We start from the raw sequence: 25,546 nt of genomic DNA, 5'->3' as shown, positions 1-25,546 counted from the left end.
ATATCTAATCTTCGCCGTATTTTAGTATTGTACATTGTCATCAGTTTAATGAAGTAATCAAAATCTTCATTAAATATTGCTTAAATATTAGGGAAAAAAAACCGAAAATTTTTATCGTTTTATGCATTATTTGTGCATCTTACATCAAAGTTATTAGAGTGACTGCATTTACAGCTGTTTTACGTTTTCAAAATTCAATAAAAAAGATACCTTTAGTTTTCAGTATAGGGTGAAGCTGATATCATTCAACGATTTAAAACAATCGCGTTTGTTTTACCATTATTTAAAAACATAATATTTATACCTGTAAACGGACGCTTAATAATTTCCGAAAGTACAGGAACATAAAAAGAATTATTTAATGTTAAAGAAAGTAATTTGGCACTGCTTACATGTAATAAAATAATTAGAGATATGCTTATATCTAACTATTAGTAATGTATTCAAATTATATTATCGTGGTCCTTGTGTTTCGTTGGTGAGAAAAGTATAAAATACCCTTGTAATCAAACTGATTATATTTTGTAAACAGAAATCCAAATTTATTTTATTAGATTATTAAAACAAAAAAAAAAAAAAAAAAAAAAAAATCTTCGTGTTATATTGTCCAATGTTGCACTATTTTTTTTATATTGCGATGCTAATTTGTTAGATTACAATCTAAGTTATCGATATTCGTGTAAATCATGCAGTATCTTAATCTCTAGAAGTTATAAATAGTTGAAATTACGATTAATAATTGAAAAATAAATGAATTAGATATAAATCAAAAATACAAATACAATCAATATTTATTAGATAATTAAGAGATAATCAGTCGTAAACATCAATGGAAATTAAAAATATTAATTATCATAAATCGTAGTATCGAGTGTAATGATTGCAGTAATTCGTTTAATTTATTTCACATAAGGAATTTGCTTAATCAACGCAATTGAAAAAACGCAATTAAGCAAAAAAAAAAAAAAAAAAAAAAAAAAAATAAAATAAAAAAATATCATAATGAATGTTACGAAAATAAATGTTGCTGTATAAAACGATAAAACAAACGAGTGCTGATGCTAAACGGTTTAAAACTGGCTCAATCATTCGAATCACAATACAAGGAAGAACAACTGTGAAAATCTCACTCGGCTCGTAAAAATCCCTGGGGATAATGACTGAAAACTCGTGCCGCACTAAGAAGGCAAGGCCGTCCCAGAAAATGCAAAGTCTTACCGAGCTGAATTTCCGAAACCATGGCACCGTGGACATCCATAACAATTAGCTGCCCGGCCGTCGTCCCGAAGTAGACCTGCTGATCATCGGGTGTCCAGATGCCGCAGGTGATCACAGCCTTGTGGTTGAGCATCGAGGACCAGTAGCGCTGACCCGCGACACTGCCAACGAGCACGAATCCATCCTGACAAAATGACAAGATCGTTTTTATGCGATTTGCTATTTATCGCCGGAATATGGAAAATAAAGTAAGCGCTCTAGGCTACTTGTGAATTTTATGGGCGGATCTTAAAGTTAAAAAGTCAATGGTAGTTTAATATTCAAACTAGGAATGAGAAGGCGATGGTGCAATTTTTTTTTTTTTATAAATTTAAAAATTCGAATGGTACAAAACCATTGACCGGATATGAATATTTCCATTGTGAAATATATTGTTGTGTGATGAATTTTAAATACACTAATACTTCGATATTAATTAAATAGTGCATTAAGAATGCTTGGATTAATATGAATATTTAATTACCATTTATATTAAATCATATTATAATATTAAATACATAAAAAACTAAGAAAATCGATAACGCTGTAATGAATGTATGTACTGATAAATTGATATTGTATTATTGATTAATGAAATCTAAAAATTGACTTTATATTATTGAAAACTTATATCATATTTTATTATTATGCGATTGTTATTTTATGTCGACATTCTATTTACTTATAATATAATATTATATTTTTCAACATTAATTTCTATATAGTCTGATTAATTTCTTTTAATAAATTTTACATAATATATAAATTATATGATTATTAAAAATGATTTATTATATTAATGAGAGATATTTGCTTTAATATAACTTTATATGATTTTACATTTAATTATTATAGTATGAAATTCAACACACTTGATCCACAAACTCTAAACTATTTTCCATTTCAATGAATAATATACATTTACAATTACTTTCATATTAAAACGTAATATAATTCACTTAATTGCAGTAATTCTGGTATTATTTTACAATGACAATATTTTAAATATGTGTTTATTTGTATTTAAAACATATATCGAACCATATTATCTACATAATTCTTTATGACTACACACATGAATTTATAAATCATGTATTTCGATGTAAATATGAATTTTTTACAAAAATTTATGCTCGAGAGAATTTTATATATCTGTTAATGTATTATAGATATTTTAGAATATCTAATCTAATAAAAGTAATCGTATCGTTAAAAATAATTAAGTTTAAATACAAATACAGCTTCGTATTATTATTACAAACTAATAATGCGAGAATAATCATAACGTATCATAAATATTTATCGAATAAAATACCGAATGTCCTAAGAAAAAATTTGCGGTATGATTTTTAAAAAGATAAATTATTCGGCATTCACTTAACTATAGGTATCTTCGATGCATTGAGCCAATTATCACTTGCATTTTCATACACGCACGTACATTCATAAAATCAATATGTAAAATATAGCAGAATAAGAATGCACGTTGCGTTGTAAAATAAGCTAAAGCACATAGAGAACGTCACGTATAATAGTGAAAAACTTCAGTAATGACGCAATGTAAATTACTCGAGCTTATGTATTGACGACAAATTGAATTATCCTTATCGAGAAACGTATGACAGGCATATAAGCAGAGGTGAAATGACAAAATGTACCTTGTAGCATATAAGTGCCATGCGACCATCGTGCGACCAAGAAAAGTGCGTGACTGGTGTACTCCGGTCATTGATAAGTTCAATACTCCAACGGCCGTCGTATTTGATCCAAACAAAGATGACACCGGTACTGTCGCACGAAGCGAGCTTCTGATAAGGCTCGTTCCACTTTACGAGTATCACCTGCAAATACGAAAGATATGGATCATCGTTAAGTATTATCTTTTCACGGTCAGGTATAAATTAAATCTTTATTCGCGATTTTTATAGTGTTCCGCTTGCACAGAATTTATATAGTCCCGCTGGCGGGTGGGTAGCCCTTATCTAACTCCAGATCATATGGGAATTATATGGGATGAGAATGATGAAATTTCTTGAACGAAACTTAAATAGAAAATTTTCTACCATTTTAATTTTTTAATTTTACGCTTCGAATCACATTACCGATTACCTTTTAAAGCCGACCCGTTCACAATTCGTTTTCATTAATTATTATAAAATTTCAATAATTAACTTGAAAAGAAGATTCTATTCAACAATTTAGATTGGCTTAATACCATATTTTGAAATAGTTTTCATTTCGATTATGCAAAGATAAGACACATCATAATGTGCTATGTTATTAATATTAATGTTTATAAATGAATTGTGTCTGTTAATTTTAGTCTTTTATTTAAAAAATGGTTGAAAATATCATTTTCAATAAGTTGATGGAATGATAGAATTTTTTTTTAAATGTCAAAAATAATTTTTTAATCATTGAAATTTTCAATAAAAATTTCATCGGTTTATAATTTATGCTCGTAAAGTTTATTAATCGGATACTATAATATAATATTCTAATATACTTATACATTTCTATTACAACAGTATTTGATCATTTTTCTATAATATGCTCGATTAATATATTGTATTTCTTATCATCAAAATACTACATCAAAAGCTAATCAGCGTTTGAATTACTTTTTCATGCATTTTAAAATAAATGTTAAACAAATGATTAATATTATATTTGATAAAAATTACACAATTAATCTTCAATTCAAATGATTTCATGTTTTAATTTATTACTTATAAAATCTTTTCCTAACCTATTCATTAAATCTAATTAAGCATGAAAGATGTATTTTGAAAACATACTATTTATAAGATTGAATATGAACACTTAACATGATGTCACTCTACAACGACATATTTTATTTAAAATTATCAAATTTCTATGCCAAAAACATTAAATAGATATTAATATTACAGTGATTTTATTATAATAATTTTGAAACGAATCAAGTTATAAATATTTATTAATTTAATTAATACACGCGCAAGTGAATGTATATATATATATATATATATATATATATGTATTATGTATGTATGTATGTATGTATGTATGTGTATGCATGTATGTATATAAGTGAGTGAGTAGTTCATTTGACTGAATTATTCAAATGAAAAGAAGAAAGAAAAATTAGTGAAATTGAACTGAAAATTTTTTTTAGGTAATTGTAATGTATTCCAAAACATGGAATTTGCAGTAAATATATTAATAATTATAATATTGATTACATAAAATAATAATAATATAAAATATTTAGAATATTAATGTTCACCTTAAATACAGTAGTTTTTCATAATTTTAGTCAAGGCACAATATCCGTTATTTTTTCAATTCCTTGAAGCAAGTATTAAGATGGTCTATATGGAATATCATTTATGACAAATGGTTTTATAAATATTTACATTATTTGAAAGATGAATAAAATGATAATTTTGAAAAATTAATTCAATTCAACAAAATTATTTTAATAAAGCAATAATTTTTCGATAAGATGCACATACAAATGCACACATATTTGTAATTTAGAAATATGAATAAAATGATGGAAAGAAATTGGGGAGGGAAGTACCTATACGTAGATTAGTATACCCACATGTTATTGTAACATATGGCCTATACGAGGTTTTTAAGTATTCTTGAGCGTAATTGACTTGACGGTCATTTGCAATGGAGGTGTTATTGACTCGCTACATTAATTATGAGCCCGTCCTTTTTTATCTGCAACTCTTAGAATATCTTTCACATCATTGCATTTCATTTATTGTGCAAAACTAACTTTTTTCTTTTCTTCAGTACCTCCCACACTTATCCCTTACTTCCATGCGACTTATATCCAATGTAAACGTGATCCTTTCACTTTGAAACAAGTAATAAATAGAAGTGACTTAAAAAAAGAAAAAGAAAAAAAACGAGTTATTTGGTAAACAATTTCGTCTTTTATCTATCTTTTTTGCGTTCCTTTAATTCTTTTTCACTCTTTTTCTCTTTTTTACTCTCCAGAATTTATCTTTTCTAAAATGAGGATTCTGTTATATGTGCCTTACTTTATTGAACTGCTATTCTATAGCGTTCATGCCCTTAGTAGATATAATTTGTTTATAATATAGACTATATTATAATATCATTTATAAAGTGATTTACATTCAATGTTTTCACAACTTCTGCAAAAATGATTTTAACATGCACTTAAAAAAATCTCTTTTATTTTAAACATAATAAGTTTAAAGAAGTACTATATTAAATAAAATTGATAACCCACTGTTTATAATTACTTTCTGAAATATAAAATTAGGTATATAAAAAGTTATAACAAATAAATTAAATATAAGTTCAATTAAACTTTTAATATGATTTAAATATAAATAATTTTAAAAACATTGAACTATAAAAAGTTAAGATATTATTTTTCTATTATGCTTTATTGTTTAATATATATTTTTATTCCATTCAGTATAGTTGTACATTTAAATCAATGATTTAAAAAGTTATATGGAAATATTTAAATAAAATTATATTTATACCCTAAATTTACAAAAAAAAATGTTATTTATAACGAATATTATAAATATAAATTAAAAATTTTTAATTTTAAATTATTATTATCATATAATAGAAATTGATGAATTGTGATTTCATCAATTCAAATACTGACACTAGGTATAATCATTAGTTGATTCATTCCTAAAGAATTCATGAAATAATTAAAGTAAAATATTGCTATATAATATGATATTTAAAATTTTTGAAATTTTTTGCTAAATGATTTTTAATATACATATAAAGCAGATCAATTATATTTGAAACTTTAGATTTTTTACTTAATAAATACATTGTAATAAAATTTTGAATACTTTATTTTTAATAAATGAATGAAATATTTTTTTTAATAGTTTTATTTTTTTTTTTTTTCATTGCTATTATATGAATATTCTTTAACGAAGATCCTTTAACTCGAAAATAATAAATTATCCATGTGTTTACTATTATTTATTATTTGTGTGTATATGTCATACAAATTTAAATATTAATGATATAGTTGAGTAATAATAATAAATATACTACTACAAATTTATATGTAATATTTAATTGTTGTTTAATACATTAAATTCAATTATTTTTATTGTCACATTAAAAGAATATAGAATACCAAAAGATAATTATAACATAATTATAGACGATTTGTCAAAAGTTTAAACAAAAATTTTGCACACAGTAGTATTCATTATAATACATATCTCTTACATAAACTAATATTGTTTTTAATTACTTAGATTAATGCTTTTTTAAATTACTTAAGCTAATACTTTTTTTAATTGCTTAGATTATTACTAATTATTTACAATAATTGACATGAAATTATAAAAGTACTAGAGATGATAAAATTACATTATAATTGATTCGTTCGTTAATTCATTTTTTTTAACAAATTTTTATAAAAAATGTAATTATTGGACAAATAAAATTTTTCATATTTACACCATTTGAACCTTTATAAAGTTATATAATAGTTTTTTTTCAAAAATTTAAATAATTAAATTATTATTAAATTATTACATAGATTTTTTATATTATTATGATTTTTAAATTAATATTATATTTTGAAGAATTTTAATATGTAAAAATAAGTTGAGGTTCATGGTAGAAATAATATTTTTAATTTGAATATAAATATTTCGTAAGCGATAAATAATATTATTATAAATTCATACTTATGGAAATTCGTGTATCATTATAAAAATAGTATCCTACAATACATATTGATATAATCTATAAGTAAAATTAATATATTTATGTAACAAAGAGTATTTTCGAGCAATAATACTATTTGATTATTGTGAAACAGAAGTTAGCAAATGACTAAGAAAATTTACTAACTCATTGCTGAATATGATAAAAGTATTAAAAGTATAATAAATAATACAGTAATATAAAATATATATTATATATTATATTATATTTTTGATACCATTGTAATATCGTAGAATTAGTGGAATCATTGTATATCTGGCAACTATAAAATACATCAACACATTATCGACAATCTATCTGGAGATTGTGAAAAATCTTATATTGATAAATGGCCCTAAAGTTCTATCCTTTTCGAGACATTCGGAAAAATGTATATACGGCTAAAAGCAACGAGATAGATAGATAGATAGATAGGTAAGTACATATAGAAAAAGACATAAAGAGAGAGAGAGAGAGAGAGAGAGAGAGAGAGAGAGAGCAGAGAGAGAAAGCACAGATAAAGGAGATACAGTTTTATGCGGTGATATCGTAAAATTGGGTGGTACTGCGATTCGTTATATGTAAAGAGGGACTGTGAATGCGTATATCAAAACGTCTTTTTTACATACTCCGAAGCTCGGATTTATTGTAAAAGATTATTCATAATAGTCTATGTTAAATAATTATAATTTTCATTATATCAGTGATAAAGAGTTAGTGAATATTTTTAACTTATCTTACCTCCCACAAGCTTCAAATCGATTTATTATATTATATTTGAATTGTCACATCCTTTTATAGTTTATTGTTTTTTAAAATGTAATAAAATATTTTATACAAGGTTGAATAAAAATTGTAAATGAAAAATTTTATTTTTAATTTAATTTATTTATCCATATCCAAATTATTTTGATTATTTTTTCTTTCTGTAATCTGAACCTTCAATTGCATAATTTAATTAAACAATATTTTTTAATATTAGCAATAGTTTTTTAATTATATTACTTCATCTTAAATACATTTAAAATATATTATGAAGGCTATTGTAATTTATTGTAATAAATTGTGTATAAGTATATATCATTTCCATCGCAACAGAATGTCTGAACTATGTTAGTGTCATTCGATGCTTTAAAGAAAGAAAAGAAAGAGAAGAAAGTAGAGTGAGAGAGAGAGAGAGAGAGAGAGAGAGAGAGAGAGAGAGGGAGTGAAAGAGAACGAGTGAGGAAGGAGAGAGAGAGAGAGGAAAGGGGATGACTTGTGGGTATATTATAACTATATAACTCACAATCCTATTGTTACTCGATCACATCTGTACGGTAACATTTTTGTCGGCTCATCAAGTGGCGATCATTGCAATTGTAACTACATATACATTTATATATATGGTAAGTATTGTTTTAAATCAATCAATATATGACGAAACTCTTGAATTTTTATCTTTTTTCTTATTTCGACTTCCTTCTAAGCTTCGTCCATTTTAAATAAAATAATTTGTGCACTTTAAAAACAAAGTTGTTGTACCATCAATTGATTTAATTCATAATTCTTTATATAATATGCTTATGTAGAATGGAATAGAAATATGTAGATTACATATGCAATTTTAGTTTACAAGGATATACAATATTTAACAAATATATTTATTCTTCAGTTATATTTTTTCCAAGCTTATTTAAAAAAAAAATTCGATTTCAAATAATTTCAAGATTCTTTTAATTTTAAAATAATATTTGAAATGCACCTTCCGGTCTCATTTTTATAGAATATCATATTATTAGATCGTATTGTTTTTAATTTGATTTTTTACATAAAATATCTTACATAAGTATTGAATTATCAATTTTGCACCATGGCATTCATATTTGTAAGAATTCTTTTAAAGTTTTACAAATTTTATATGAAATTATTAAATTAAAATTTTAACGTAAGCCTGATATTATTATATCAAATAATTTAACTAAATACGATAATTTAAGTAAATTTAATTGATTTATCTTAAATTAAGTAAGCTATATTGAAATTAATATTTGACTACTTAGAAAGACAAGTGGAATATCTGTTTCTTTTTGTAAGTCTACTAATCAATAATATATTTGTATAAGTATAAATATTTAATTAACATAATTTTGCAATTTCAGTAACACGAAAGATATTGCACGGAAAAATAAACATTACGAATTCAAATAATATTCAAATTTATAATGAAGAATGTAAAATAAAGTAAAAAAAGATCATAAATATATTCTATAAAATATAAAATTATAAATTAGCAGAATTATTTATAATATAGCAGTAAATTATAAAAATAAAATGAAAAGAAAACTATTTTTAAAGGCAAACATTGTAAAAAAGTAAAATTACATTAAACGAAATGTATTAAAGAGACTAATTCAACAAATATTTCATCTAAAATTGAATACAACAATAGTTACGAAAAGTATTTTTTTGAATTTGTTTTAAAAGTAGAAAAATTACTTGATAAGGTGTTTCAAAAAATTAACGCCAAAGATGGTAAAATTAATTTTGAATAAATGTAGTTATTCATTTAATTTTTTGATTAATGAATAAACTTTGAGATGTATGCTTTAAATAAAATATTATCACACATTATAATTAATTATCTGTCTATAGTTTGATATGTATTTTGATAATATTTTCATAAGCCGCGAAAACTGGATTTACATTTCAAAATAATAAGTAATAATTTAAAAGTAATACTTTCATACTGATCAAGTATTACTTATTTTTTATGTCAATTTTGTGTTTCTATTTTTATAAACTTTTCCTTTAAGTATAAGTTAAAAGCAATACATGAACCGATTCATTAATTTAATCAATCATTAAAATTTAAAATGAACTGCTTATTTTAGAATGAGTTTTTATTTGATAAGATTTCAGTTATTGAAATCAATAATGTCAAAGTAGGCATAATAAAAGCAGCCTGTAGAATAATTTCATTTAAAAATATATCTTTCCAGTAAAGAAAATATCATAAATTGTATATTTCTGTGGAAACATTTTGAAATGACAGATTTTCGTACAATAATTTATAATTAATGTTAATTAATTTTAAAAATGTTTCATGTGAAGTGTGTGTTTTCGTATCCGATGCATTTTCACGATTTACCAAAGCGATTTGATTATTTCAGTATGTGATGACAAAAGAAGCTGTTTAATGAAAATTGTATTAGTAAAATGTATAAATAAATGTCGATTAAATATCGTTTTTTAATAGACTGTAATATATTTACATATAGATTTGCGTAAACAATTAAATCTAAAAATTTTTAATTTCAAATCTTTAAAATATATAATGATTACAAAATTTTTAAATTTGTTTCTAATTGCGTAGACATTTAGACACGGCCCTTGTTCTGTTAAAAAAAATTTTTAATTTAAAGTTAACTATTATTACGCGAGTAACTTCAAATTTTTGCAAAAAATTTCTGAAATTTGAGAATTTTCGAGAATAGGAATTGAAAGCCCAACGTTGTATTTTGCGTAGGTAAGAAGCGAAAAGTTACCATAATATGTAACCCTTGAGCTCTGTGATTCACGATTATAGTATTCAACCTCGTTGATCTGACCCAGTTGCTTAAGTTCAAGTGGTGAAAGCAAGCGTTAAAGTTGAGTTGAGCATGATTTTTTTTTAATTTCTTCACTAACAATAAAAAGTGCTTTAGTAAAACTAATATTTCAATTAATATGTAGGTATATTAAATTAATATTAAAATAATTTTCACATAATTGGTACATTAAATTAATACCGATTACTTTTAAAATCTAACTTACCAAGTACCATCTTGAGTTCTTTTCCGAGTAATTCTTTATTATTAATTGACGAGTTTATAGAAAACTTACAATTATAGTTCTATAAAGATTATAATTGACGCCCATTGTTAAGGGATGTACAGTAAAAAATATGGAGACGCGTTTATACTGAAAGCCATTAGCATGTCACAAATACTAACAAAATTAATAAAATTAGAAGATTATATTTGACGTACAGTTCTGTTACATAAATTAATTAATAAACTAATATTATCTTACTAGCTCGTGCAACTTGCAACTCATTAGAGAAAACAGCGGCGATTCTGTAAATAAAAATGGACAAATCGGGGAAAAAGACCAATGTAAGGCTCAGCCTTGTGTTTTATTAGTGGCTGGAATACAAAGGGAGACGAGTGTATAATGGAGGGAGGCTCACCTCACTCCTGTGTCCGCGCAGATTATAGTTGGCACGCAACGGCAGTTCAGGCGTCCTCAGTCGGCAGTGAGAAGTGGTGAAGGTCACGCCGACGAGGCCCCGCGCATTCCCCGTTGCCAACCATCCTTCCTGATAGTATTTACGCCGATACAGCTTCCAGCTCTCGTCCTGCAACAGAAGCCGAGGTCGAATTAAACCTCGTTAGCAAGAGCATTATTGTCGCGCACCTATATGTGTGCGGCATTAATACGCCTGTCAATTCTCCATCCCCTTTCGCCTAACATCCATTCTTTGTTCTCGCCTATTTTAGACCGAAGAGATTTTTTCTTAACTCAATTGTCTTAACCTCTCTTTCAGAGCTGCTTCAAAATATACGTAAAAGAATTTAGATTTAAGAGAAGCTTGCGCTCAGGCTCACAGAACACACGAAATAGCACTGTTAAGGACAGGCATTTCGGTTATTCACTTTTTTAGTATGGCTATAACTATGTGTTCGGTATCCAGCGTTTATACTATTTCATTAAATCTTTGGCCAATGAAATATTACTTGTTTTATTTTACATCAATAGCAATTAATTAAAGTAAAAAATATAATGTTTTTTAAAGCATATTCAAAAATTGTTACTCTTACTCTTGTTATAGCTCTTGTTATAGAAAAATAGTTTTTATGTTGGATTGTCCATTGACATATGAAATTCGCGTTTAATAATTAATATTGTTTCAAGTAATAACAAGTATTTAAATGTAATATTCATATAAATCAGCGACCTCTTAGATATATCCCAAATAAGACTATTGAAAAATCTTTATCAAATTTAAATTCTCAATAATGAGAAAAATAAATTGCAAACTATTTCAAGGAAAAAAGTCATTGATATTAAAATAATTATATAAATAAATGAATTTAAGCCTGATATTATTATTATATAATATATAAGAAAAAATTTCCAGATTTAATTCTGTCTTATGATTAACAACCTATATATATATATATATATATATATATATATATATGTTATTTATTTATCACAAATTATTCAATTCTCAATGAAAATTCATTCAATCTCAGAAATCATTATATTCATAATTATCAACTCAAAATCTATAATTTTCTTTTAATATCATCTAATTATAAGAAACATTATATTTCATTTGTAGATAACAAATGTAAATAATAATACAAATTCAGCTTCATGGACTAAATTACTCTCGCAATTTAATGAAAATTATATAATCAAATATCTAATAATTAACAATTATTAGTTAGTCGTAAACTGTGTTTTCAGATGTTATATATTATTGTGTACTTCGATTATATGTTGTTTAATGGTTATAAATAATTTAATATAAATGAAAATTATATGTATATTTATAATACGGAATTTCTTATTATTACTAATATACTCATATACTAATAGTAATTTCTTCGATTATTATTATTTTTTTTTAACAATAGAGAGAAACTAATTATTTTTAAATGTTAAATTTTTAATTATTTAATATTATTTAAATTTTTCTTATAAAACTTAAATTACATCTCTTCATGTAAGAATTCATTTTTATTTTTATAACAACAGTTATAACGGTTATATATTTATATATTTATAAAGTTTGAAATATATAATCATTATATGTATCATTATTAACGATTATTTATTTATAACAGTTTTATTTATGTTTCTTTAATAACGTAGATTTATTTTATAAATAATTAATTTAATGTAAAAATAAAAAATCGTAATTTAATTTTCATTATTAAGTTTAAGTTTAAACAATTATTGCACATTACGATTTTTTCATCATATACTTAACCTTATATTAATTTGAAAAGTCCTTTTAAACTTATTTATCGAATGAATGAATATCATAATTAAATTAAGAATTGAGTCTAAAGTAATACAAATATATTTAATTACTTCCTATATCAGATATACAGATAACTATTTGTTATAAAAAATTATTCTTAAGAATATTTTTAATTTACATCAAATGTACAGATAATCATTTATTATTTAAAAAGTATTCTTATGAACATTTGTAATAAGCAGTGAAGGTTTACGTAATAATACATTATTTAATATAAGATTTATTACTTTCAATGCAACAGGAAATAAACTGATCCAACATCTTTTAATGCATACTTTTATGATACAAATATGACTATTTTTTAATACTATTATTATTAATACACTACTTACGCCTTTTTAATATATTTTTCTTTTATTTACCATCGATATTTAATTACGTTTTATAACATCAATAATTAATAATAAAAATATAAATTACCAACAAAATATACGAATCATCTAAAATTTAAATTACTCAAAATAATTAGCGCATAATTAGCTCAAAATAAATAAATAAATTATAAAATTTGTGCAATTAGACAAATAAATGAATATAAATACGTAATTTAAATTTTTTGATTATTTGAAATAGTGGAATTGTATAAATAATCGATTCCGAAATTTAAAACCTTTCGTTATTCTTTTAGATCCTCCAGCAATAGCAAGTTTTGAGAAACTTAATGCTCAGTATGAACAAAAGACTTACAGATAGTTTACAAAGTCCAGTCAACAAAGATATGTAAAAAAAAAAAAAAAAAAAAAAAAAGAAATAATAGAAAATGAATAACTAGGAGTAACAATTTTTTACACATTCATGCCTTGAACAAAAGTTTTTAACTGAGTAACCTGGCTTTGACAAGGCTCTTTCATATTATCATCATATTCTGCTTTATATCTGTTCTCATATTTCTTTATCACATGCACATCCGCAATAAGCAACATGTTCGTACGTTTAAATGAGCCTGATAAAAAATTGAGTTAAATATGAATCATGAAAATGGAATATCCATGAAATATACGAGATTTTATTTGCTTACCATAAAAATTGAACATACTCTGGATTATTTTTAAAATTATGAAGAATTTTTATTTCGATAAGTATTTGAATACTAAATTAAGGTCTTAACGAGATTTTCAGATAATTCATGTATTTAAATTCATATGAAAAGTTCTAAAAACTGTAGGAATAGATAACTTATTCACACACACATGCCTGTGCATAAAGAATTAATCACTTATGCTAATACTAAACTTTTATATTTTATAGTAATTTTAAATATCTCAAAAGAATTAAATATGTACACACTTATAGTATAGCCTATTATATTACATATTATACCAACATTTGTAACTCGATACTTCAATAAATAAATTTGAATAAAAATAGGATTAAAAAAAATTAATTTAGTAAATATGAGTATTGATATAAACTTAATTTAAAAGTAATTTTTCAATACTCTAATTGGAATTGAAAAAATGTCTGTACAGAAAAATTATATGCACTAAGTATTTTATGTATGAAAGTTTAAAAAGTACCATTATTTTTTATTTATTTTTATTTTGTTCATTAGATAAATGTAAAAATCATATAGTTAAAACATTGTATTTAATAAAAATTGTATAGATTATTTAATAGAGCCATACATATACATATATTTGTAATTATCAATGTTCTGTTCATTTTAAATTAATAGGTTCATTATTCTATACAATTTATCACAATAAATTGTATAGATTTATAACAAAATTGTTATATGTCTCAATATATATTATTTAATAGCAATCAATATAAATAAAAGGTTAGATAATCTCAAATAAATAATAGAAAGTTAAAAATACCATTAAATTGCAAGAACTATAAGATAGATAAAATAGATAAACTTAGATGAGATGTATACTTTGATATAAAGTTTGCTAAACTTTCTTGTTATACAGTCTAAAAAGGTTTCATAGTAAAACAATATATTTATAACAGAATTTATATCTTGAATGGAATAATTTAGAATATTTTTAAATAATTGTGAAAATAAAACATATTTAAGAAATGAATTTAGTGTTAGAAGTAGAGATCCAGTAATAATTTTTTTTTACTTTTAAAATTAAATAAGTTTGAGTGATAATTATTTACTTTAGTAATTACAAAATTGCTTATGTATCTTATTATTTTAAACATGTCCTATGAAATAGATTAAATGCAATAAAAATATGAAAAAATGCATTTATAATGATAATTATTATACAGTTATTAAAAATGGTGCTCTTTATTATTTTAGTATAAACTTTCAGATTACGATCCTATTGCAGTTATTTATAGTCCACTTGAAATTATTTTTAAAGTAAAATACTTTTTAATAATAAACAATTTTATTTTTTAAATATGAACATAAATTTTTTTTTTACATTTTTTTTAAATAAACGTAAAAAGAGTTTGAATCAGTAAACATTGAATTTATATGTATTACATTGTCAGTATAATAAAAACTTTACTTAACTTTCATGAAATATTCGAAATTTGATCATCAGATTGGATAAAATTCGGTTTTTTAGAAATACATTTCTATTTACTTTCATAAAATTATTATAAATCACGTATAAAAATTATGGCACATTAGATTTTTTATAAATTAACTTAAAAGGATTTAGAAAAAGTTTTATATTTTTTAAATTTATTCTGGTAATATAATATAATATAGTCACCTTTTTTTATTTCTTATTCACATAAATAGCGTTTTATTTTTTAAATACTATATATTTTGTTAAAGAGAGTAAATGTAATATCGTTCACATTTCTTTTAGAATATTTTAACAATTATTCATTTAAAAATTACAACATATTTATGGTAAATATATATTAAAATTTAATTCAAAATTTTTTACAATATAAAATTTCATTTATAGGTATAACAGAAATCTATCATATTAATCTAACACAATGATAGGCTATAAAATAATATTGATAGAAATAGAAATTTTAAAAAGGATTAAAATGAATAAACATAGTAAAATAACAATAATAAAAAAAATTAATAACGTATAAAGTGCATAATCTAAAATTCAATTGAAAGGATCTTTTTCGGTAATACAAATTAAACAAAGCATGTAAAGAAAATAAAATTGAATAATAAAATTATAATAAATTAATGTTTACGATTTTTTTTTATAGATTAATATAATATTTATATAATAATTATTTATATATTAATATAATGAATTACTAATTAGACTTAAATTTAGCATAATATTTTAAAACTAAGATTCAAATAAATTTCTATTTTCATATTACTAATTATTATGTTATAAATTTATAAGCAATTATTTATATTATGTTATATTAATAAAGTATTCTAGTAAAAATATTGATATTAATATAATAAAGTTTCATATATTTTTAATTGCTACATAATATATTTTTATTGTACATTATTATTTATTATATATATTATGTATAATACTTTTAATATTTTAATAGAATTATTGAAATTCATTTCGTATTGCAATGGTATTTAAAATACAATTATTCATACTCTCTTTTAATAATGCTTTTAATTAATACTTTTGTAATTATTAATAATTTAATGAATCAAATTAAATTGAATTTTATTAACCAAATTGAAATAGATAAAGAGAAATAGAATTATACAAACTTTTATAAGATTTATGCATTTGGTTTTAGTAAATTGTAATATTATAATTTAATATGAAATAAATCACAAATGAAATAGTTATTTAATATATATTATTATGTACAATATTTTTGTATAATAAATTATGAACAAAAAGTTTGGCACTTTTTAATGTTTTCTTCGCTTAAATATTACGTGGTTGTAGTAGTGAAAAAAATTGTTTCTTTTTTCATCACAATCTAATATATACATACATTTTTTTTTTTTCATTTTATTTTGTTAGCCAAATTTTTCTACCTTTTATGTCTTTATATTAAATTTTTTTTAAATTATTTTCAATACAATTTTAATAACAAAAGTTTTTCATACAGTAATAACGTATCAATATTGAAATCTAAACATTTATAATAATACATCAATTCATTAGAAATTAAATTTTTTATGACGATATTATCATTTTAATTTACTGAAAACTTTAAAAATATTTCAAATCTACTATAATCTTTAAATTCTCTGTGAAGCTAATGAAAATGAATGATTAGACGCTTGCTTCTTCGTTCTTCTTGCAATAAGCATTTACATACACACATACATACGTACACGCGCACTCGCGCGAGATTTCTTAAAATTATCAACTTGCGTTTTTAAAAACAACTCAAGCTCGGCCGACTAAGGCGACTATTATTAAAAAGTACATGTGCTCTATATTGGTCTCATACTGCCCTACACTCATGTCCCTATATTGAATATGATTGCATCGTGAAGGTGCGGCAATATCAACGTTTCTCTCTCCCTCGCTCTCTCTCCTTCTACCTCTTTTTCTTGCGTCATCGATCGTTAACGCAGTAACACAGCCGACGAGAAGGAAAAATTGTATGAAAAAGCTTAATGCCGAGCTTCAGGAAACGACTCAAAAATCTGACTTACTTTCTTTAAACTTCTTTCCTAATAACTTCTCATGTTTTCGTAATTTAATATAAACATTATACTTTTAAAATAAATAATAATCGTGCATAATTACTTATAAACTTATTAATAGTAAGATAATAGGCGAATAATATAAGTGTTGACATAAAAGATGGATTATTAATCCTCACCTAAAAGTAACTAGTTGAATTATGTATCTAATTGGAAATAATGGAAAAATTTTCGGAACAACATAGTACTACAATTATACGTTTGATATACGAGATTTTCTTTTAATTATTCGGTTTTTTAAATATTATTTATTAGGATTTAGACGAAAGAAATTAAGCAATATTCATACACAAAAAAATCAATTATCAAATTATCAAATTATCAAAATCAAAAATCAATGTAAATATTTTCAAGTAATTTAAGAAAGAAATGTCCTATAGCAAAATATTCATTATAGAATTACCATAAAACGAACTATAAAAATTCAAATTTATTTTGAAAAATTCATATTCTATTCCGATATTCATTTTTATGTGTGTATTAATTTACAAATTGAATATGAAAAAATTATTTTCAGCTACATATAATTTTGTTTTTACTAATGTAAAATACATTTAAAAAATCAAAAGAGAATTTAATATATTGAATGTTTTGTTACTATAAGGATTTAATCATTATTTATAAACGCAAAATACTATTATTCTTACCACAAAGATTATTTACATTACTCACACATATCACTAAATATACTCTAAACTGTACAAAAGTAATTTAATCATATCATATAAAAATAGTTATTCCAAGGCAAATAATTAAGTGAATACGTAATGCATATATAGATTAATAATAAATTTGGTTTTAAATTTCTATCATGTGCTCCATTATTTAAAATAATGATTTCCATTTTTCTCTATAATAAATTGTAATAGTCAAAAATTGTATTTAGCTCCTATGTGAAAATATGAAAATGTATCAGATGATTAATGAGATAACGATATCAGCTATATTAAATTAATCCATAATCTAAATATATTTTTCTTTTAATAAAGTCTAAACTACAGTTATTTTTTTAATGATAATTTATTGATATTAATGCGGTTAGTTAATGTTTTATAAAATAAAATATAAAGCATACTAGAAATTTATGTTAACATAATCTATAATTAAAATTTATAACAAAATAAAAATTTTTAAACATATAAATACTGTATATTTTGTATGCGTTGAAATACACATTTAGTTAAAAGTTTTTCTTTGTTTCTAAAGATTACTTTAACATAATTTAAAACTATTATAGATGTATTTTTAATTAATATTAATATCTTATAATATAGTATTTTTAATAATACAAAATTTAAACTAAAAAGTACATTTAGTACATTTGTTTGTATCGTTATTTGACATTATTTCTTTATTCAATATATTTATTAATTTTATTACTTATATTAAAAATATGTCGAACATGATGTACATAATAAATTTTATAATGGCATAAATAATACTACAATAAATCGATTTTACATATAAATCTAAAATAAATGGTACTTAATCTTACTAAATATTATTTCAATAATTCATTATATTAAAGTGACGTAGTATTATTTTACATAAATAATACTAAAATTAAAATTAATAGCACATAAATGTAAATCTGTTCCTTACTTTCAATTTATAAATTTTCGTGTTAATAATCAAGAAATATGAATATAATCTTATATGTAATGTAATAATTTTTTATAAAATTTATCGAGATTTATTTAATATAGAGAATATTGATAAGTTTGTTATTATAAACAATTTTAAAAATTATCATCTATTTGATTATACATGAATAAGTTAAGATCCTAAAAGATAATATTTAGTTGTATTCGTAATATTCATTTTAATAAATATATTCAAGGTCTAGTATCGATTAATTACAGAAAATACTCATTTATTTTAAAAGATCAAAATAAGCAAAGTTAATTTTTTTGAATCTGCAATTTATTGTTTTTTTAATTTATTTTATTGTTAATCTGCATAATTATTTATTCTGAGTTAAATTTAGTCTTCTTATTAAATCAAAAATTATATTTGGATATATAATTATATATCGATGTAACTATTGTTATAATAATTATAAATAATAATTTTAAATAATTTTAATTAAAAATTTAGTTAAATATTGCTATTAATGCAAACATTAATTTATCTAGAATCAATTTTAATTTTAGACTCATGGGTTCTAAACAAATTCATTTGAATATACAAAGAAATATATGAAACTAGTATTTATCTATTATGTTACAGTTCTATGTATATTTTGTTTGTAGCAATATTCTTTCGGACAGTAAAAGCTTTCTTAAATAAGTAACGCGCATTGGTAATGTAATAAATTATAAGTATTGTAGTATTATTCGAAATTATGAATAACTTAATGATTGTATTGATTTAGTATAAAAAGTTTTGTCATTCCAAATGTACAATTAAAATAAAATGATATAATTAATGAACGGTTAATTTAATGCTACATTATATTATTTTAATAAAAATTACGTAGGTTTATTTGTTAAGCAGAGTACATAAAACAATATAAATCTAATAAAAATTTTGATAAAATATAATTTGTTTAATTCATAAGATCATTGTTGTAATAAAAATATTATTATACTTTTTTTTTGTATATTAATTTTTATGAAATTTAAGGACTTTAAATGAAATAGCCTTTAGAGATTTTAATTAAATTACAATATACTCCATTCTTGGGGCATAGTTTAATATGTTAGAGAGATTAATACTGTAAGGTAAATATCGAAATTATTTTAATGTATCCATTACTACATTATTTCGAATGTCATTTTATAATGGGCTTATAATTAAGATTATATATATTATATATAATAATATATATAATATAAAAATTTATATATATATATATATATATTATATATACTTATATATATATATATATATATAATATATATATTATACTATATATATATTATAATATATATCTATATATTAAGACGTCTATCAGTAAGTCGAGCTATTTGCTATGTATTATTTAATATCAATTTGTTTCCATATATCATTATTTATTTACACATTATAATTAATTTTGTATGGAATATCGTAGTAATTAATTATTACAATTCGGTTATAAATAGAAAAGCGTATAAATGTATTTAATATACGTTGAAGTGATCTTATATATTTAACATGAAAACTATGTACATATGAATTATATACATATGAATTATGTTTATAGTAATTAGTATTTCTCTTTGTGCAACGTTTATAAAATGAGGTGGTTACGAAGGAAATAACAATGACATCGATAACTTAATTGAAAAGAGCACTTATCGCCAAAAATTAAGATCTAGATCGTAATAAGTTGTACAGCATAAAAAAAGGAGAATAAAAAAAAAGAAAAAACAACCCGCCAGTTTATATGTCTGCTTTGAATTTGTATTATAAAATATTCTAATTTGAATTGAAGTATATTTAAGTCACTATTTATCACAATAAACATATCGTAAATTGTATGTTATAATTTAGGGAATAGAAAACTTGAAAGATTATGATCGCATTGAGCTTAATTCTTTCAAAGTATTCGACGTAATAACGTAAAAAGAAATGTGTGGAGTGGGTTAAGCAAAAAATTAAAACTTTCTACACGCCATCGTTACTTTTCAGCAAACATGAATAATAACCACAGATAAATTACAAGTCACAACAAGGCTTCAAAATTCTGAATTTTCCGTCTCGAACAAACACGTAACGAATTCTTGGATAAGCCGTTCGAACTTCAGCACTCAATTCATCAACGGTAACTCATCGATTGCAAAATATCCTTCGTTCATTTATGCGGTTGTAATTGCCAACGGACCGATATGAAAATGAACGACAAGGGGTGACGGTCGTACGACCGAAGCTTAGTTGTAGGAGTGACCGTCATAGCTGGCACTATTATACTACATAATCGCGTGGCAATGGTGCCCTTCTCCCTTCCTCTACAGCACATATAGCCGCTGGTGCTCCCGCGCGCGCGCACGCGCGCACGTACGCACAATATATCTTTCCGTACGTCCGCGCGTGCATATATATGCATACGGCACACATGCATGCGCGCCCGCATAATTTACACTCGGCGATGAGAGAGACAAAGACAGCGAGGCCGTGGCCAACCTTCAGTCCGACTTTCCGCCCCTTCATGTGGCTAAATGCCCGGCGAGAATGATCGTCCTGCTTTACTTTTTAGATAACAAAACAGAGAAATGACTGTTTCTAATTTAAAAGTTAGGCTTTTACTTGCAATTTGACTTTATTTATTTTCATCATGATAACAGCACCAAAAACCAGCTTAGCAACTTAATACGACAGCAGCTCTCGTTACGAAATATTGAAATTTATATAACCAAAATTTATCGGAACTCTGGTTTTGTCGTAGTTTCTTACTCTTTGTATTTCTTATTGTGTGATTACTTCTTTTTATATATATATATATATATATATATATATATATATATATATATATATATATATTAAAAGTATATGTATTCAAAAGAAATTTTATATACAGTATAATAATTACGCATGGATTGAAAAAAATATACCAGTCATTGTCCGTAATATATAACTATTTAACTTTGTAATTACATGTTAAATCAGCTTTAGCATTACAATGATTTCATATAATGTTAATTCCAAATGAATGTATGTAATTAATTTTGGAAAAGGGCAATCTCTTGACAAAAATACGGTCAAACAATATGTATAAAAAAAGTACGAAGTTTCTTTTATTAATTTTGATTTTTCTTTCAAAACTCTTTTCAAACATTTTTCTTTTATCATATAAATTTTAGAGCTAAATCGTATTTTTAATTATAAATATTGTCCCATATGTGAAATATGTAAAACTTTTAAATAAATTGAAACTAGTTAAAATACAAAAGTGTAGAAAAATCTTTTAATCTTTTAAATTTAATGCTTTACAGCGAAATGATTAATATTTAAATGCAATTCCAATAAATTACTCAGATTACTCAAATTGAATTATATTATATTATTCTTAAAATAATGTAGTTCGTAATTTTAACATTAAAATTTAAAGTTACTATATTATCATTCTAATATCTTTACATTGTTCTCATAAGTCTTCTTATAACTATATTATAACTATATTTTAGCAATCATATCAAATTTTAAAAACTATTTTTAAATAAATTTAGTATAGTTTGAGTAAGTTTTAGTTCCGTCAATGTAGTATAATTTTAGAAATTTATAAATGTACTTTAAAAAATTTTATTATTAGATAATTTTATTTATTATTAGCTGCTACTTTATATTTGTTAGGAATTACTGAATACATATTATTATAGAAATTCCTATTAATGTAAAATATTTATTTTCATTTTTAATACGGCTTAATTTACAAAGTATATACAGTAATTTTTAAAGTTTTAATTCATTTCATTATCGTAATTAATAATGATGATAATAATAATAAAATTTACATTCTTAAAGATATTCGATCTTTTGAAATTAAATATTGTTTCATTGTATATAAAAGCCTATTTGTGCAGTTTAAGGAATTTAAAAATATTTATATAATTTGAAATAGAATTATATTAAAAATATATTTATATATAAATTTAGTACTAAACGGAATAAGACAAATTTGCACAATGTATATAAATAAAATAAAAATATTACTTTCAGTATCTTCTAAAAGTATTTAGTTATTACAAAATTGAAATTTTTAGATTGTTTTGTAGAACAATGATCGATAATTATAATTATATGTTTAAATTTAATAAATTAAACACAATACTTGAATAGTCTTGTAATTTTTTGCATTAAAGAGCTACTAACAATTTGTTGTATTAAAAATATTACACGAAAATAATTAAATTTTTGAGTATTAACATTTTTATTTACGAAGATATATAGAGGTAAACAATATTATTAAATTATTATTTTTATAATTATTAAACTTAAATGTATAATATTTATCCATTATGCTATGTATTTTTTATTGATATTGAGTTAATTATTTTCATTATGGAAATAAGTTAATGCATAATAATGAATATTCTTACTTTTATTATTAATTTGTTAAATTAAATCCGTTAATTTTTAAAATTAAAATTGAATAAAAATGTATGCTTCTTAACAATATGTGTATTACTAATTTAATTATATTTTTATAAACAATCTTAGATATTTTAGGATGAGAACTTTAAAAAGTATAAGAATTTCATTGATCCCTTTCTAATTTGTAATTTGCAATAGTTTTTTTGGCACTATTTGTTTATCATCCAAAGTTAGAAAGATAAAGTTTTAAGATCGACAAAAATTTTTAATTTGTATTAAAAATAGTATATTTATATATATGTGCGTCGTATTAATATCGAAAATATTTTCATTTTGCGTCTAGTGGAATTCTAAAAATAACTACTATGTGTCGTATGTACAAAAATTAATAATGAAATTATTTATAATGTTACAATTTACAATGTTATTGATTCTGTTTTTTTTTTTTTTTTTAATAAATCGGGAAACTACGGAATAAATAATGCCAAAATTATAAAATGTGCACTGTCAACCTTAACCGCGTAACCTACCATATGGATTATACATCAATAACTTCGATTGACGTGAAACCCAACTATTTTGTTCCTCGGACTAGCTTTGTTGTATTGTTGTGAAATTTTCAAAATTGCAACGCCACAATAAGGAATATTAGGAAACTGATGCTGAAATATTTTTATTACTATTAAACAGTGACATTTTGATTTTAAAATGCTACTTAAGACATTATGTTTAATAAACGATAAGCTCAAAGGTACAATATACGCACGCACCCGCTACTGTGAAAGTGTTTTTCTGTGGCGTTATACAAGTACTATTGGAAAATAGCGTCATTGAGCTAATTTGAGTACTTAATGTAATTACTCGCGAGAAACGTCGACAGCGTCATGAGATACGCGTAATAATGAAAAAAGGCCTTTTCTCGTCCGTTTAACGTACACAGCAAGTTGGGGTGATGTAATTGAAGACAAACGACGTGGAACATGAGGGAAGAAACAATTCATTTCCGCGGGCGAATTAAAGGGAAAGACGCGATGCTCCGAGCTAATCGACATACGAGTCCCCGACTGTATTTTCGATCTCTATTGGAAGATGAGTTGATAAAGGAAGCATAGAAAGCCCCTTTCATTTATTTGGCGGACGCCTCCAAGCGACTTTAATTTTTCCATCGGCTCGTTGATAATCAACCTCCAGGGCTCAGACACGCGCCGCGAAATTTCCAGCCACCGCCCATCTAACGAATTTATTTTTCATTTATTATTTTCTCTTTTTGAGACTCAAATAAAGTTCTTAATATGTTATGGTGTATAATAGTTGACGTAAGATGAAACCGACGGAGACACGCAAGTTATGGCAATTTTAGCTTATATATGGAGATTAGCATTAATTTCCATTACGCATTTATAAATTTAATGAACTTCGTAGGTAAATTAAAATGTCAGTAACTTCGTGATCTTGCATGCCAATATCTAAAAAGATGACAAAAATTCGCGACCATATTTTTTACTTAAAAATTTTATGATCTTAAGCATCGATAAAACAAAGTTGTTTTTAATTAAAATTTATAGTCTTTAATATTGAAATATTTTTCGAAACGTTAAAAGTAATGATAAATGTCTAGTTGATAGACTCTAGAATTGAATTCTAATAGGATTTTGAATAGGAAATTGCTCACTGGCCATCGCCAGTAACATGTAAGCAATCTACTTTTTATGCTCGACTCAATGAATTTTAATATTTTTAATAAAACAATTTAATATTTTAAATAAACGATGATATCGTATTGTAAATAAATAATGATAGCTTATTATTACTAAAAATTATTACAATCTATAAAATAATACTTTAATGGGGTTTAATAAAATTTGACTGAAATAATAAATACCATACGAGGT

At 23.4% G+C, this 25,546-nt stretch overlaps 1 protein-coding gene across 1 annotated transcript in view; it reads right to left on the bottom strand.

Annotated features, from left to right (window-relative positions):
• Tusp (WD40 superfamily protein Tusp) overlaps positions 1-25,546 on the bottom strand; it is a 50,724-nt gene that overhangs the window by 19,529 nt on the left and 5,649 nt on the right. The window contains exons 2-4 of the mRNA XM_011498903.1: positions 11,192-11,359; positions 2,916-3,098; positions 1,219-1,402 (exon numbers count right to left, since the gene is read on the bottom strand). Coding sequence (XP_011497205.1) covers positions 1,219-1,402; positions 2,916-3,098; positions 11,192-11,359 — 535 coding nt within the window. The remainder of the gene's footprint in view (positions 1-1,218; positions 1,403-2,915; positions 3,099-11,191; positions 11,360-25,546) is intronic.

The sequence above is a fragment of the Ceratosolen solmsi genome, unplaced genomic scaffold (assembly GCF_000503995.2).
Source record: "Ceratosolen solmsi marchali unplaced genomic scaffold, CerSol_1.0 scaffold30, whole genome shotgun sequence".
NCBI classification, from domain to species: domain Eukaryota; kingdom Metazoa; phylum Arthropoda; class Insecta; order Hymenoptera; family Agaonidae; genus Ceratosolen; species Ceratosolen solmsi.
This window is presented reverse-complemented; position numbering and strand designations above follow the sequence as displayed.